The sequence below is a fragment of the Callithrix jacchus genome, chromosome 20 (genome assembly GCF_049354715.1).
Source record: "Callithrix jacchus isolate 240 chromosome 20, calJac240_pri, whole genome shotgun sequence".
Lineage (NCBI taxonomy): Eukaryota > Metazoa > Chordata > Mammalia > Primates > Cebidae > Callithrix > Callithrix jacchus.
The window spans coordinates 25,357,570-25,374,105 of NC_133521.1; the positions used below are offsets into that span (position 1 = coordinate 25,357,570).

The 16,536-nt window shown below is 51.1% G+C and overlaps 1 protein-coding gene across 1 annotated transcript; it reads right to left on the minus strand.

Moving 5' to 3' along the window:
• Nucleotides 1–75: 75 nt before the first annotated feature.
• On the minus strand, nucleotides 76–8,373 carry CENPT (centromere protein T). Its single transcript, XM_008986082.4, has 13 exons — nucleotides 8,185–8,373; nucleotides 4,716–4,809; nucleotides 4,488–4,575; nucleotides 4,272–4,368; nucleotides 4,014–4,150; nucleotides 3,838–3,874; nucleotides 3,475–3,617; nucleotides 2,626–2,787; nucleotides 2,001–2,324; nucleotides 1,342–1,435; nucleotides 587–763; nucleotides 394–498; nucleotides 76–305 (listed from the first exon to the last, which is right to left on the minus strand). The coding sequence occupies exons 1-13, from the start codon at nucleotides 8,292–8,294 to the stop codon at nucleotides 182–184; spliced, it is 1,692 nt and encodes a 563-aa protein (XP_008984330.3). The 5' UTR covers nucleotides 8,295–8,373; the 3' UTR covers nucleotides 76–181.
• Between the last annotated feature and the right edge of the window lie 8,163 nt (nucleotides 8,374–16,536).

Sequence of the window (16,536 nt, forward strand, 5' to 3'; positions counted from 1 at the left end):
GTGCTGGGGAGTTGTGAGAAGGTGGATCAGTCCCCACCTCGCTGGCCCGGACATGTACCAAAATGCAGAATATTCTGTGTATGACACTTTATTGATGCTAGGGGGTAGGGAGGAGACCTAGAGAAATATGTGGGGCCAAGGGGTCCCAGGTGGGGACAGAGAAAGTGGAGAGGCCCAGCCACTACTGTGCAGGGAAGACAGAGTTGCCACTGGACGCACAGGGAATGAGGAGCTGCCGGTACTCCAGGGGCAGGTACCGCTCCACTAGCACATGTAGCGAGACTTGGTCGGTGACCAGGCCCTGCCTGCAGTGGAGGAGGAGAAAGCACGGGCAGAATCAGCACCAGCACTCCCCTAGCCAACAAGCCCCCCACCCGCCTTCCGCCCTCTCACCGCCGCATCAGCAGCTCAACATCCTCTGGGTTCACAGTCTTGCGGCCAGCATGAGCAGCAAATACCTCCAGGTCGTCACAAAGATGCTGGAAATATTTATCTAGGCTGCCAAGAAGGTGAGGATAGAGCAGGCTGAACAGTCTGATCACGACCGAAGGGGTTCCTTTCCCTACACCACATCCCCAGGACTCACCACTTCTCTACCATCTCAAGAGCCTTCCTCTCCATGGGCATCTTGGCATAGAAGCTAAAAAGTTTGACGTAGTGGCTCAGTCCAGCCTTGTGGGGATCTTGCTGGGGTCTGGGGCCAGTGGTCCCGGGCTTAGGGGGACGCCTGACCAAGAGAGGCTCCGCAGGCTCTGAAGATAAGCTGAGGACAGGAGTAGACAGAGGGGCTGAACTACTGCCTCAGGAAGCCCCTATTCGAGGGCAACTCTTGCTGGCTCCTGCTGAGGCTGGAGACCATGAAGCTCTTGGACAGCCAGGACCAGCAGCCCTGACCACCTGCTGAGGGGCAGTCAGGTCAGGGGGCCAAACAGAGGCCGGTCTTTGCCTAGGGCTTGTTCCTCCACAGTCGACTCAACCTCCTAGCTCAGGCTTATTATCTATATTGGTACCTGCTTGGGCCCATGATCCCAGACCTCAGAATGGACAGTCTCTCCCCTCACTCTATGGCTGCCTGTCCTGATTCTGCTAATCCTCCTGCAGGAAGCCTTCTCTGACTACAAACCAACCACATACTTTCCCCTCACCAAGTCTCCTCTAAGCCCTGGAGGCAGGCACCAGGATGGCAGGGGTGCTCTCGGTGAGCCCTCCCCAGCCCAGGTCAGGCTGCACTGCTGGGTAATCATCTACATACCCGTGGGAACGGGGAGGACCCTGTGTACATGGTGTACCCAATGCCCCCTTCCCAAGAGGCCCAGGAGGAATGGGGTTGTGGGATCTTACACTGCAGCACCAGGTGGTGGGTCTGGCTCAAGAAACTGATGATGTCGCCTAGCCTGGAGAGACTCAGGGGTGCTGGAGACCAACTCTGGACTTGCTGCAGAGGAAATAGGGTGGGGTCACAGGGATCCCAGGCCAACTATCTTTTTTTTTTTTTTTTTTTTTGAGACGGAGTTTCGCTCTTGTTACCCAGGCTGGAGTGCAATGGCGCGATCTCGGCTCACCGCAACCTCCTCCTCCTGGGTTCAGGCAATTCTCCTGCCTCAGCCTCCTGAGTAGCTGGGATTACAGGCACGCGCCACCATGCCCAGTAATTTTTTGTATTTTTAGTAGAGACGGGGTTTCACCATGTTGACCAGGATGGTCTCGATCTCTTGACCTCGTGATCCACCCGCCTCGGCCTCCCAAAGTGCTGGGATTACAGGCTTGAGCCACCGCGCCCGGCCCCCAGGCCGACTATCTTACCCAAGCTAGCACAGTCACAGTATTTCTGTCCTGTTTCTGGTGGGCCCCACCTAGCTCCAGCCAAGCAGGTGCCTCTCAGAGTCTCCCTGGCCCCCTACCACCACCAGTGTCTGGAAACACAACCCAGGCAATGCCCTTCTGTGTGCTGGGGCCTGAACACAGCTGTCACCAGCCACCCCCTGCACTGGGCCTCTTACCTGCCCTGTCAGAGGCATCTTCATCCCCTGAAGATGCTCCTGGTCCCTTGGCCTCAGCAGTCTCCTGGGATTCCTCTGCTTCTATCACCTGTGTGTGTCCCTCAGGCTCTTCTGCCCTGCTGGGTCCTTGTGCTCCTGTCGCCTCCATTTCACTCACACTCACGCCTTCTTCTTCCATCCTTTTCTCTGCCTCTTCAACTCCATCCTGTAAGGGTTCTACTCCATCTTCTCCAGAGACACCACTGCTAGTGCTCAGGAAATCCAGAGCAAAGGCATCAACCTCCTCTGCCTCTCCTGCCAGGAACTGGGCTGGTTTCTCAGGGCCTGAGTGAAGGGGAGAGAATACAGGCTGGAGTTGCAGTAGGCCAAGGCTACATAGCTCAGAGAAGGGTAAAGACGGACCAGCAGACCCAGCCCTGCCCACTGAAGAAAGACAAAGCCAGAGTCAGCAGCAGGACATGGATCTGGAGCCTCTGGCCCAACATGGACTCTGCTCTTGGATGGAGGAGGCAGCCACAGCCAGGGGGTTTCTAAGGGCATACAGGGGCTTGAGGATGGAAAATCACCATTGTCAACTCTCACCCAAGCTAAGCTTGGGTCCAGGCCACAGGCACCACATACTCACTGTTGGTCTGCATTCCAGGCCCACTGCTCCGTGTCTTGCAACCGGCAGCCAGCTCAGCGTCTTTGGCCCCAGTGTGAGGCATGCAGGGCAGGGAGCGATACACGCGGCGGGAGCAGCCAACTGTAGGCTGAGAGAAGGGCTGGGTATCCTCCAACACAATGTCTGTGGGCGGAGTAGTAACAGGTTCTGAGGCTGTGTCACCTGGAGATCAGGGGCCAGCTGCCTCTCAGTGTATTCCAGGCCCACCTGCTGCTACTCTGTGTTGCTAGGGCCTGGACAGTGGGCCCTATGGGTCCACCCTGAGTGGCCTTCAGAAAAAGAAGACGACCTAGCACGCGAGGCCTTATCTCCCATAGCCCTCCTTGCTTACCTTCCTGTTCCTCTGCCTGGCATTCCCAGGCCCCCACAGCTGCCTGCCCACCAGCTGCCCACCCAAAAAACCTCTTTGCTGCTCGCTCTGCTCCTTCTGCCCAAACCCCCTTCTTACCCTGGTGAACTTGTTTTCTGCAATGAGGGTCTCAGGCCAGCTTGAATTGGCCAGCTGATCCTGAAACCTGGCCCCTTTCAACAAGTTTTGGCCACCACGCCACACCCCTTTCCAACCTCTAGCTCTATAGCTTGAGGATATGGGTCCCTGGGAGATACTGAGGGACCAAGACTGGGCCCCACCAAGACAAGGGGCCCCTTGTAGAAAGAAAGCAGAAATTTCTTCTAGACCCACTGACCAGACTCGCTCGCTGTCCTTGACTCCACCAAAAGGGGCACAACCCTGATTCAGCAGCACCTCCTATCTGTCATAGCAAGGGAGCACTTTCCCCAAAGACCAGCAGGGGAAAACCTCAACCTTACTTGGAGGAGCCAAGGAAGTATCTCGCAGATCCTGCAAAAAGGCACCCACATCTACAGCTCGACGGGCAGGAGGTCTGCGGGCCAAGCCAGGCCTCTGCACTGACTGTGGCTGAAGAGATGTGGCAAAGGTCAGGTTGAGGGAGCTGGTAAGAGGGAGAAAGCACAAAGGAAAATCAGGTACCTAAGACCCAGTTTGCCCAGAGATCCCGCTGTCTGCCCTGGGGTTCTCATCTCTTAGAACAGAGCCAACATGCTGTGTGGCTAAACTGGCAGAGAGTCGTGTGGCCAGATTCCCAGGCAGTACCTCCCTCCCCAAACCTCTCCTCCACCCACCCCCAGAACAGGAAATACCCAGAACAACACCTGGTGAGGGATGAGGCATCATCATTCCTCTGAGGCTCTGTCAGTGACCAGCAAGAGAATGTAAAAGAAGAAAACCATGATAAATGATCCAGGCTTGTGAGAGCCCTCTCTCAGGCCTCCTCAGCCTCTCCAGAAGACAGGAGGGATAGGGGAGCAAAAGTGGTCCAGGACCTTACCTTGAGAGAGAGGCAGCCCTTGGTCCACTCCCTGCTGAAACATCGACAGTCTCAGCCTCTGTTTCCTCCTGCCAGGGGCCAACAGACCTGGAGCCAGGGTCGTGGGGGGCTCAAGCTCAGGAAGTTGCAGCTCCAGGCTATAAGAATGTGGCTTACCTCAGGCAGGCCAGAAAGCCCAATTCTGGCTTTTGCAACCCCCAAGAAACTCCCCGACTAAGCTGCCCATAACATACTGCAAGGTGGGAGAGTTCTGTTTACCTGCCAACGCTGCTCTCTCGTCTGGAGGGCTGGACCTCCTGTGGTGCCGGCACTGGCTTCACTACCGACTTAGGCATCAGGATGGAAGATTCCGGGGCTGCAGAAACATCAAGGAGAGGGTGGGGCTGACAGAACAGGCCACCCTGAATGAAACATACCACAAGACTGGTGTTGGACTGGTGCCTAACTCTGACCGGCAGGCCAGCGCTCACTCACCAGTTAGTAGGATGTTCTTCAGCAGGGTCCGAGGCGTCTGTTCCTCCAGGTGCCCACTGGCCTGAACATACGCCGATCCGCTAATAGACTATCGCAAAAGCACCAAGTGACCAGTCTGTCCATTTGCCTTGAGATTTCCTCAAGGTGGGCTCCAGAGCGGAGCTAGACCTCAACGCCCCCTCCCTGAGGCAGCCAGGGCCCTTTAGGGTCAGTGGGCTGGGTACTCACCCTGACTCCATGGGAATACCTTCTGGTTGTCATCTTTGTTTGGCTGCTCAACCTCCTGGAAGAAGCTGTTTCAAGCAGGGCTCTTCTCTGGGCACTGCGTAAAGACCAGCGGCACTGAGAATGACAGTAAGGAGGGATAGAGGACACAGAGACAGCCTTCTAAAGACCAGCGGCACTGAGAATGACAGTAAGGAGAGATAGAGGACACAGAGACAGCCTTCTAAAGACCAGCGGCACTGAGAATGACAGTAAGGAGAGATAGAGGACACAGAGACAGCCTTCTAAAGACCAGCGGCACTGAGAATGACAGTAAGGAGGGATAGAGGACACAGAGACAGCCTTCTAAAGACCAGCGGCACTGAGAATGACAGTAAGGAGGGATAGAGGACACAGAGACAGCCTTCTAAAGACCAGCGGCACTGAGAATGACAGTAAGGAGGGATAGAGGACACAGAGACAGCCTTCTAAAGACCAGCGGCACTGAGAATGACAGTAAGGAGAGATAGAGGACACAGAGACAGCCTTCTAAAGACCAGCGGCACTGAGAATGACAGTAAGGAGGGATAGAGGACACAGAGACAGCCTTCTAAAGACCAGCGGCACTGAGAATGACAGTAAGGAGGGATAGAGGACACAGAGACAGCCTTCTAAAGACCAGCGGCACTGAGAATGACAGTAAGGAGGGATAGAGGACACAGAGACAGCCTTCTAAAGACCAGCGGCACTGAGAATGACAGTAAGGAGGGATAGAGGACACAGAGACAGCCTTCTAAAGACCAGCGGCACTGAGAATGACAGGAGGGATAGAGGACACAGAGACAGCCTTCATCAGGGGTCTTGGTCTGAAGCCTTTTTCCCTCAGGGCTAGGGACCTAGAACCACTTGCCCCTATCATCACCACTGTTCCCAGCCCTATGTCGACAGCAGTGTAAACGAAGACCCCTAGGGTGTGGGAAGAGAGAGGGAATATGAGTGAACAAGCCAGGAGGGGCTGGGAAAGGCTTCAGAACTTCAGCAGAATCACAAAGGATAAGTAGGGGTTAACCACACAAACAAGAGGAACAATTGGAAGAGCATTCATCCCAGACATGAAAATAACAATCCATGAAGGATATTAAAGTATTTTAAAATCTTTTAGCCGGGCATGGTGGCTCATGCCTGTAATCCCAGCACTTTGGGAAGCTGAGGCGGGCAGATCACAAGGTCAGGGGTTTGAGACCAGCTTGACCAACATGGTGAAACCCCTTCTCTACTTAAAAATACAAAAATTAGTTGGGTGCGGTGGCATGTGCCTGTAGTCCCAGCTACTCGGGAGGCTGAGGTAGGAGGATCGCTTGAGCCCAAGAGTTCTGGGCTGTAGTATGCTATGTCGATCCGGTGTCCGCACTAAGTTCATCAATATGGTGACCTCCCAGGAGCGGGGGACCACCAGGTTGCCTAAGAAGGGGTGAACCGGCCCAGGTCGGAAACAGAGCAGGTCAAAACTCCTGTACTGATCAGTAGTGGGATCGCGCCTGTGAATAGCCACTGCACTCCAGCGCGGGCAACATAGCGAGACCCCATCTCTTAAAAAAAAAAAAGGCCGGGTGCTATGGCTCACGCCTGTAATCCTAGCACTTTGGGAGGCCGAGGTGGGTGATCACCTGAAGTCAGGAGTTCAAGACCAGTCTGGCCATCATGGTGAAACCCCATCTTAAGAAAAAAAAAAAAGAAAAAAAAAAATACAAAAATTAGCCAGGCATTGTGGCGCGCACCTGTAATCCCAGCTACTTGGGAGGCTGCGGCAGGAGAACTTCTTTTTCTTTTTTTTTTTTTTTTTTTTTTTTTGACGGAGTTTCGCTCTTGTTCCCCAGGCTGGAGTGCAATGGCGCGATCTCGGCTCACCGCAACCTCCTCCTCCTGGGTTCAGGCAATTCTCCTGCCTCAGCCTCCTGAGTAGCTGGGATTACAGGCGCGCGCCACCATGCCCGGCTAATTTTTTGTATCTTTAGTAGAGACGGGGTTTCACCATGTCGACCAGGATGGTCTCGATATCTTGACCTCGTGATCCACCCGCCTCGGCCTCCCAAAGTGCTGGGATTACAGGCTTGAGCCACCGTGCCCGGCCAGGAGAACTTCTTTAACCCACGAGGCAGAGGTTGAGGTGAGCCAAGAGTGGACCATTGCACTCCAGCCTGGGCAAGAGAGCGAGACTCCATCTCAAAAAAAAAACGAAAGAAATCTTGGCCGGGCTCACGCCTATAATCCCAGCACTTTGGGAGGCTGAGGCAGGTGGATCATGAGGTCAGGAGTTCAAGACCAGCCTGGCCAAGACAGTGAAACCCCGTCCCTACTAAAAATACAAAAATTAGCCAGGCATGGTGGCAGATGCCTGTAATCCCAGCTACTCGGGAAACTGAGGCAGAGAATTGCTTGAACCCAGGAGGCGGAGGTTGCAGTTAGCCAAGATTGGGCCACTGCACTCCAGCCTGACGACAGAGCAAGACTCCGTCTCAAAAAAAAAAAAAAGAAAGAAAAAAGAAAAGAAAAAGAAAAAAAAAATTGGTACCCCAGCTGCCTTAGTCTCTCCATTCCAGTCCCTCTCAGATTCCAGAATCACATAAGTGTTCTCAGTGCACAGCTCCCACCTCATGGGTGTAAAAACTATAATGAGCCAGGCGCGGTGGCTCACGCCTGTAATCCCAGCACTTTGGGAGGTAGAGGCAGGCGGATCACGAAGTCAAGAGATCGAGACCATCCCGGCCAACATGGTGAAACCTCATCTCTACTAAAAATACAAAAAAATTAGCTGGGCGTGGTAGCGCGCGCCTGTAGTCCCAGCTACACACACACACACACACACACACACACACAAAACTATAATGAATGGCTTCTCATTCTCTGTAAAGGAACTGCACTGTCCCAGTCTGGCAGATGTCAACATATGTATCCTCTGCACCATAAGCTCACCACAGCCCTCACCCGCCGCTCCTACTAAGTCAGGCCTAATTCCCTGCTCCTTAGCAAAGCATCTTCCAGTAGCTGCCTCCCAACTTCTGCCTAGGCTGTCCTCTAGCTCCTTTCCCATTTCCCAGCTGGGAGCTGCAGGGACAGTAGGACAACGCGAAGGAACAATAGGAACTCTTGGGAGGCAGAAATTCAGGGCAAATGCACACTCTGGCTGGTTTAGGGAAAGTTGCCTAGAGACCAGAGCAGAAGGTCAGATTCTGAGCGCCTGTCCATCTCCAGAAGCTGAGCCCCAAAGACTCGGGATCAGTCTGGCTCTGTGGTCCCGAGGCCTGGCTGCCTGGAACCCCGGGGGCGAGGGCACAGCCGACTAGAGCAATAGAGCCAGTTTTCAGAGTCCCGGGCCCTACTCCTCTCTGAGACTCACTTTCCCTCTTCGAATAGAGTCGGCGCTGGGTCCCATCCAGACTCCACTCCCCAGTCCCTCTAGTTGCTCAAATACTCGGGCAGCCCCCTCACATACCCAGCCCGAGCACTCCGGGGTCGCCGCGGGGTGCGTGGGTCCGCTGTATCCAGCACGCGACGCAGCAGCGTACGCGGCGTAGAGTCGCTGTCAGGGTTGTGGTCAGCCATCTTCTCGGCCCGGGGCTCTCTTAACCGCCCAGACAGCTGCTAGGGCCACCTTCCCGCCGCCACATTTAAGGTAACTATCGCGATGCTGCCGCACAGCCCCACGGGAATTGTTCTCGCCCTATCGCAGCTCGCGGCGTGGGCAGTGGTTGCAAATTCGGGCTGCTTTGGAGGCAGTCTCTCTGGGGGTAAGCCTCGGTTTATGTAATGCAAGCAGCCCTAGTCTTGACTTATTCATCTGTAAATTGAGGTTAATACCCACCGAATAAGGAACTTGTAATGATTCGAGGAGTTAATATTTAACTCAGAGTCTAACACACGATAACCAAGGGCATTGGTAACTAGCAATTGATATTATTAGAAGGCTATCTGATTTCCGTCTCTCTCTTTAAAGATGAAGAGAGATGGTTGGGCCAGAAAAAATAATTTTATCCTACATATGACATGGTTAGATTTGCATTTGCAGGCTAAGCGGTGGCTCACGCCTGTAATTCCAATGCTTTAGGACACTGAGGTGGGAGGATCACTTGAGCTCAGGAGTCCCATAGCAGCCTGGGCAACATAGTGAGACACCCTCCACTATGTTGGCTCTCCACGCCGTTTTTACAAAAAATTAAATTAGGCATGGTGGTGTGCACCAGTAGTCCCAGCTACTCGGGAGGCTGAGAGAGGAGGATCAATTGATCCCAGGAGTTCAAGACTGCAGTGAACGGTGATTGCACTCCAACCTCGGCGACAGAGAGAGATCCTGTCTCAAAAAATAATAAAAGTGTTTTTGTGTTTTTTTTGAGACGGAGTTTCCCTCTTGTTACCCAGGCTGGAGTGCAATGGCGCGACCTCGGCTCACCGCAACCTCCTCCTCCTGGGTTCAGGCAATTCTCCTGCCTCGGCCTCCTGAGTAGCTGGGATTACAGGCACGTGCCACCATGCCCAGATAATTTTTTCTATTTTTTAGTAGAGGCGGGGTTTCACCATGTTGACCAGGATGGTCTCCATCTCTTGACCTCGTGATCCACCCGTCTCGGCCTCCCAAAGTGTTGGGATTACAGGCTTGAGCCACTGCGCCCGGCTAATTTTTTTTTTTTTAATACGGGGTTTCACCATGTTGGTCAGGCTGGTCTTGAACTCCCAACCTCAGGTGATCCGCCTGCCTTGGCCTCCAAAGTGCCTGGATTACAGGCGTTAGCCACCACGCCCGGCCAAAATATTAGATTCTTGCTGTTTAAAATAAGAGAGCTGTAGAAAAAAAAATAAATATTCCTTGTCATTTAGATCTGATCTCTGTGTTATCTGACTTAATTTGCTAGCCTTTTGCAGAAATATTTCCATGCTTGCTACCTAAATGCAGTTTTAAATTATTTATTCATTTACTAGTAAAACCTTAAACTACTGAATAATATGGAAAAAACCAAACACCTTTCTTTTTTTTTCTTTTTGAGACAGGATCTCGCTCTGTCACCTAGGCTGGAGTGCAATGGTGGGATCATGCTCACTGCAGATCTCAACCTTCTGTACTCTAGCCGTCCTCCCACCTCAGCCTCCTGAGTAGCTGGGACTACGGGAGTGAGCCACCATGCCTGGGTAATTTTTGTATTTTTTGTACAGATCGGGGGGATTCACCATGTTGCCCAGGCTGGTCAAACATGTTTCAAAAAAGTCTCAAACATGAGCTTGAGTCTGTTCACATAATTAAACGTTATAATTACTTGTTTAAAAAAAAAATCCTAGGATGAAGTGAGGTAGGGAGGAGTGAAAGAGAATGGCAAGGGCCAGACTAATGTGGGGTCTTGCAGGCTCTAAGAAAGAGTCTGGACATTATTGTAAATGGTATACGAAGCCACGGGAAGGATTTAGGCAGAGGTATGACATCATCAGATCTTTGGCAGCCATGTGAAGAACAGATTGCAGGAGAGGCAAGATTGGAAGCAGGGAGACTTGTGATAAGGTTCTTGCTTTTCTCCAGGGGTGATTAAGACAGAGAGTGAGCTGGGCAGTGGAGGTGGGGAGAAAGATACACATTCAAGATATGCTTTGAGTAAGAAGATTAACTGTAGATGACAGGTGATTTTATGTACTGGAAATTAGAGTTTTATTGCATCATTTTCAATGTTCTGTGCATAAAGAAATTATATAAACATTGCACTGGTACATGAGCGAGAAAAGAAAAAGGAAAAACAAAAAACTTGACTGCTCACCATTTTTTGAACAAGGTGAATCCTGAGACAGGTAGAGTTTGAACCATAACAGCTACAATGATTTTCTGCTGAATTTTATCTCTACTGCACACATTCTATAAAAATTTAAGGCCGGGCGCAGTGGCTCACGCCTACAATCCCAGCACTTTGGGAGGCCGAGGCGGGTGGATCATGAGGTCAAGAGATCGAGACCATCCTGGTCAACAAGGTGAAACCCTGTCTCTACTAAAAATACAAAAATAAGCTGGGCATGGTGGTGCATGCCTGTAGTCCCAGCTACTCGGGAGGCTGAGGCAGGAGAATTGCTTGAACCCAGGAGGCGGAGGTTGCGGTGAGCCAAGATAGTGCCATTGCACTCCAGCCTGGGTAACAAGAGCAAAACTCAGTCTCAAAAAAAAAAAAATTTAAACATGGGCCAGGCGTGGTGGCTCACACCTGTAATCTAAGCACTTTGGAGGCCAAGGCGGGCGGATCACCTGAGGGCGGGAGTTCAAGACCAGCCTGACCAACATGGTGAAACCTCGTCTTAAAAAAAATAAAAAATAAACATGGCTGGGCGCAGTGTCTCACACCTGTAATCCAGGCACTTTGGGAGCCTGAGGAGGGCAGATCACCTGAAGTTGGGAGTTTAAGACCAGTCTGACCAACATGGTCATGTCGCTACTAAAAACACAAAAATTAGCCGGGCGTGGTGGCATATGCCTGTACTTGGGAGGCAGAGGCAGAAGAATTGCTTGAACCCAAGAGGTAGAGGTTGGGGTGAGCTGAGATTGCGCCACTGCACTCCAGCCTAAGCAATGAGTGAAACTCCGTCTCAAAAAAAAAAAAAGAAAAAAAAAAATTAAAACATGTAATATGAGCCAGATGCAGTGGCTCACACCTGTAATCCCAGCACTTTGGGAGGCCGAGGTGGGTGGATCACCTGAGGTCAGGAGTTTGAGACCAGCCTGGCCAACTTGGTGAAACCCCATCTCTACTAAAAATACAAAAATTAGCTGGATGTGATGGTGGGCACCTATAATCCCAGCTACTTGGGAGGCTGAGGCAGGAGAATCCCTTGAACAATTCTTGGGTTGCAGTGAGAAGAGATTGCATCATTGCACTCCATCCTGGGCAACAGAGCAAGACATTGTCTCAAAAAAAAAATGAATAGACTGAGTGTGGTAGCTTGCGCCTCTAATCTCAGCATTTTGGGAGGCTGAGGCAGGCGGATCATGAGGTCAGGAGTTTGAAACCAGCCTGAGCAACATGGTGAAATGTAATCCCAACTCTCCTAAAAATACAAAAATTAGCTGAATGTGGTGGTGCCAGCCTGTAATCCCAGGTACTCAGGAGGCTGAGGCAGGAGAATCGCTTGAACTCAGGAATTGGAGGTTACAGTGAGCCGAGACTGCACCACTGCACCCCCGCCTGGACAACACAGCAAGACTCCATCTCAACAACAACAACAACAAAAATTAGCTGGGTATGGTGGTGGGTGCCTTTAATCCCAGCTACTTGGGAGGCTGAGGCAGGAGAATCTCTTGAACCCAGAAGGTGGAGGCTACAGTGAGCCGAGATTGTACCACTGCACTCCAGCCTGGGCAACAAGAGCAAAACTCTGTCTCAAAATAAATAAACAAATAAATAAACAAAAAGTGTAATATGTGTGTTTATGTTTATACTGTTGTATAAATGATTCACCCAAATGAATGCATATCTTTTACTAGGGCTACGCACACTAGAGAATGCATTTCTCAATTTGATGGGGTTCAAGCTGTGGACCTCAGCTTGAACTCCTTCAGCTGAGGAATGGGACTTTCTTCTGTTACAGGTCAGTGAAATTTACACAAATAACCAAGGATCACATTGGGTGGAAACTGAAATACAATGGTGGTGTTTGGGTGCTGAAATTAAGAAACGTTCTTTTTCTCTATTGTCGTACATTTCTCTCTTTTTATTTACTCATTTATTTATTTTTAATTAATTTATTTTTGAGACAGTCACTCTGTCGCCCGGGCTGGAGTGAAGTGGCATGATCTCAGCTCACTGCAACTCTACCTCCCAGTTTCAAGCGATTCTTCTGCTTCGTTTTAGGAGTAGCTGGGATTACAGGCATAGGGCACCATACCCAGCTAATTTTTGTATTTTTAGTAGAGACAGGGTTTCACTCAAGCTCCTAACCTCAAGTCATCTGCCCTCTTTGGCCTCCCAAAGTGCTGGGATTACAGGCCTGAGCCACTGTGATCGCTCTATTTTTTTTTTCTTTTTTGAGACAGAGTCTTGCTTTGTCACCCAGGCTGGAGTGCAGTGGCATGATCCTGGCTCACTGCAAGCTCTGCCTCCCAAGTTCAAGCGATTCTCCTCCCTCAGCTTCTGGAGTAGCTGAAACTACAAGGAGCACACCATCATGCCAGGTTAATTTTGTATCTTTTTTTTTTGAGACGGAGTTTCACTCTCGTTAACCAGGCTGGAGTGCAATGGCAGGATCTCGGCTCACCGCAACCTCCGCCTCCTGGGTTCAGGCAATTCTCCTGCCTCAGCCTCCTGAGTAGCTGGGATCACAGGCAGGTGCCACCATGCCCAGCTGATTTTTTGTATTTTTAGTAGAGACGGGGTTTCACCAAGTTGACCAGGATGGTCTCGATCTCTTGACCTCGTGATCCACCCACCTCAGCCTCCCAAAGTGCTGGGATTATAGGCGTGAGCCACCGCGCCGGGCCAATTTTGTATATTTAGTAGAGACAGGGTTTTGCCATGTCGGCCAGGCTGGTCTGGAACTCCTGCCTCAGGTGTTCTGCCCTCCTTCACCTCCTAAAGTGCTGGGATTATAGGTGTGAGCCACCAGGTCTCTCTCTTTCTCTTTTTTTTTTTTTTTTTTTTTTGAGACGAAGTCTCACTCTGTTGCCCAGGCTGGAGTGCAGTGGTGTGATCTTGGCTCACTGCAACCTCTGCCTCCTGGGTTCAAGTGATTCTCCTGCCTCAGCCTCCTGAGTAGCTGGGATCACAGGCGCATACCACCATGCCCACCTAAGTTTTGTATTTTTAGTAGAGACAGCGTTTCACTATATTGGCCAGTCTGGTCTCGAACTCCTGACCTCGTGATCCGCCCGCCTTGGTCACCCAAAGTGCTGGGATTGCAGGTGCCTGGCCACACCCTGTCTCTTTAAAAAAAAAAGGGGGGGGTTCAAAGTGGCTCCGGCCGGATGTTGTGGCGCTTGCGAAGGCGAGGCCATGAGTTCAAGGCCAACCTGAGCAACCTTACAAGCTCTCATTGATTGGCAAAAAAAAAAAAAAGAGAGAGAGAGACAGGCTCTTGCTCTCTAGCCCAGGATGGAGTGCAGTAGCTCACTACAGGCTAGACCTCCTGGGCTGAAGACCTTCTCTCCTACATCTGCCTCTCTAGTAACTGGAACTGAAGGTGTATGCCACCATGCCTGGCTAATTTTTGTTGTTGTTGTGATGGAGGATGTGTCTCACTATAGTGCCCAGGCTGGTCTTGAACTCCTGGGCTTAAGTGATCCTCCTGCCTTAGCCTCCTAAAGTGCTGAGATTACAGGCATCACCCACAAAGTATAGCCTTTTAAAAATTTATTGTTATTTATTATTATTATTTTTTGAAATGGAGTCTCACTCTGTCACCCAGGCTAGAGTACAGTGGCGTGACCTTAGCTCACTGCAGGATTCAAGTGATTCTCCTGCCACAGCCTCCCGAGTAGCTGGGATTACATGGTGACACATGCCATCATGACCAGCTAAATTTTGTATTTTTAGTAGAGACAGGGTTTCATAGTGTCGGCTAGGTTGGTCTCGAACTCCTGACCTAAAGTAATCCATCTGCCTTGGCCTTCCAAAGTGCTGGGATTACAGGCCTGAGCCACCAAGCACTGCCTATTTTGTTTTTACGTCAAATACTGTAATTAGAAATAATGTGTATTAGGTTTCCATTTCCTGCCTGTAATGTGCTATCAGGAGAGAAAAAATGAAGAGTGAGAGTTAGGTGAAAGGCTAAGGCAGGACAAGAAAAATTAGAAGGAGAAAGAGATCATGTCTTTTGCGGGAATGGGGCCAGAAGCCATTTTTCTTAACAAAGTAATGCAGGAACAGAAAACCAAATACTGCATATTCTCATTCGTAAGTGAGAGTTAAATGATGAGAACTCATAAACACAAAGAAGGGATCAACAGACACTGGGGTCTACTGGAGGGAAGCGGGTGGGAGGAGGGAGAGAAGCAGAAAAGGTAACTATTGGGTACTGGGCTTAATACCTGAGTGATGGCTGGGCGCTGTGGCTCACGCCTGTAATCCCAGCACTTTGGGAGGCCAAGACGGGTGGATCACGAGGTCATGAGATCCAGACCATCCTGGTCAACATGGTGAAACCCCGTCTCTACTAAAAATACAAAAATTAGCTGGGCATGGTGGCGCATGCCTGTAATCCTAGCTACTCAGGAGGCTGAGGCAGGAGAATTGCCTGAACCCAGGAGGCGGAGGTTGCAGTGAGCCAAGATAGCGCCATTGCACTCCAGCCTGGGTAACAAGAGCGAAACTCCGACTCAAAAAAAAAAAAAAAAAAATACTTGAGTGATGAAATGGTCAACATGGGAAACCCCGTCTCTACTAAAAATACAAAAAATTAGCTGGGCATGGTGGCGCATGCCTGTAATCCCAGCTACTCAGGAGGCTGAGGCAGGAGAATTGCCTGAACCCAGGAGGCGGAGGTTGCAGTGAGCCAAGATAGCGCCATTGCACTCCAGTCTGGGTAACAAGAGCGAAACTCCGTCTCAAAAAAAAAAAAAAAAAAAAATGAAATAATCTGTACAACATATTGCGGTGACAGGAGTACCCCCGTACCTAAAATAAAAGTTAAAAAAAATTGGAATAAGGGGGAACTCGGCAAAAGAGGGCTAGTTTGCAGGTAATTCCCCTGGAGAACTGCCTAGGTCCTCCCGGCTTTCCACAACCTTTCTTGTTCTTTACAACATTTTCCTCCAAAGAAGGTGAGGTAGGGTGGAGGTGTCTCGTTACAATGCAAATCCTGTCGCGTAAAATCCTTTAACGGCTCTCAGTGGCCTGCAGAATAAAACCCTAAATCCTTAGCTTGTCCCAGTTTGGTATTTTCCTACGCTTCGACTACCAGGGCCACCCCCTTCCAGGCTCTTTAAGGGCGGAGCCTAGCTCTTTTCTGCCTTGTGGCCTTAGACTGGTTCCCGGGACAAGAACTGGCTATTTCTCTCTACCCAAGCTTTCGGTCGTTTTTTATTCCTGGCCCTCCCTGCCCCTGTATTTCTCTGCTCTCCTGTTCATTCCTTTGGAGCGTTTACTTTCTGTGATCCATTTGCGTGCCTTCACATCTGTAAAAGACAGACCCTCATCCTTCTATGTAGTTGGGCTCCAAGAGAGGAGCCCAGTCAGTCTGGCCACCGGAAACTCTCTGCACTGTGTCAGTCACACAGTAGGCGTCTACTGGTGACTTTGTTTAGGTGAGTAAGTGAGGAAACGCAGGCAGCAGCTGAATCAGGAGAGAGTCCCCAACGCAAAGAAAAGAGCTCCTGAGACCTTTCGGGGCGCCGAGGCCCAGGTTTCGTCTCCCTCTGCTGCAGTAATGCCGTCGACTCAAAAGGCGCTCGGGGCTGGGGGTGCTGCTTCTGGCAAACAGCACAACGTCGCCCGAATTCTGGTCCGCAGTAACTCGACCTTTCCCTTAGGCGGCGCTCCGGACCGCAGTTACGGAGTTCAGCGCGAGGCATCACGGGATTGGTAGTCTCCGTGGGCATACCCATGGCGATTGCGCACTGGCGAGGCGCGTACCGCCTAGCTCCACGCCCCTTTCAGGATTCGGGTCCTTGTGAGGAGCAGTCCAGGCGACAGCGTTCCAACCTAATACGCTTCTCTCGCCCGCCTCCGGGGACAAGCCGAGTTGAGGAAAGAATCTGCTCTTCGGAGGCTATCGCAGTGTCCTGAAAGGCGGCCGGAATCCACATACACCCGCCCCGGAAGTGAGCGGCTCCTGGCGCGGTGCATTGTGGGGGGCGTAGTCTCTTTCTCAGGCGGTCCTTCGCGGCGTCCCC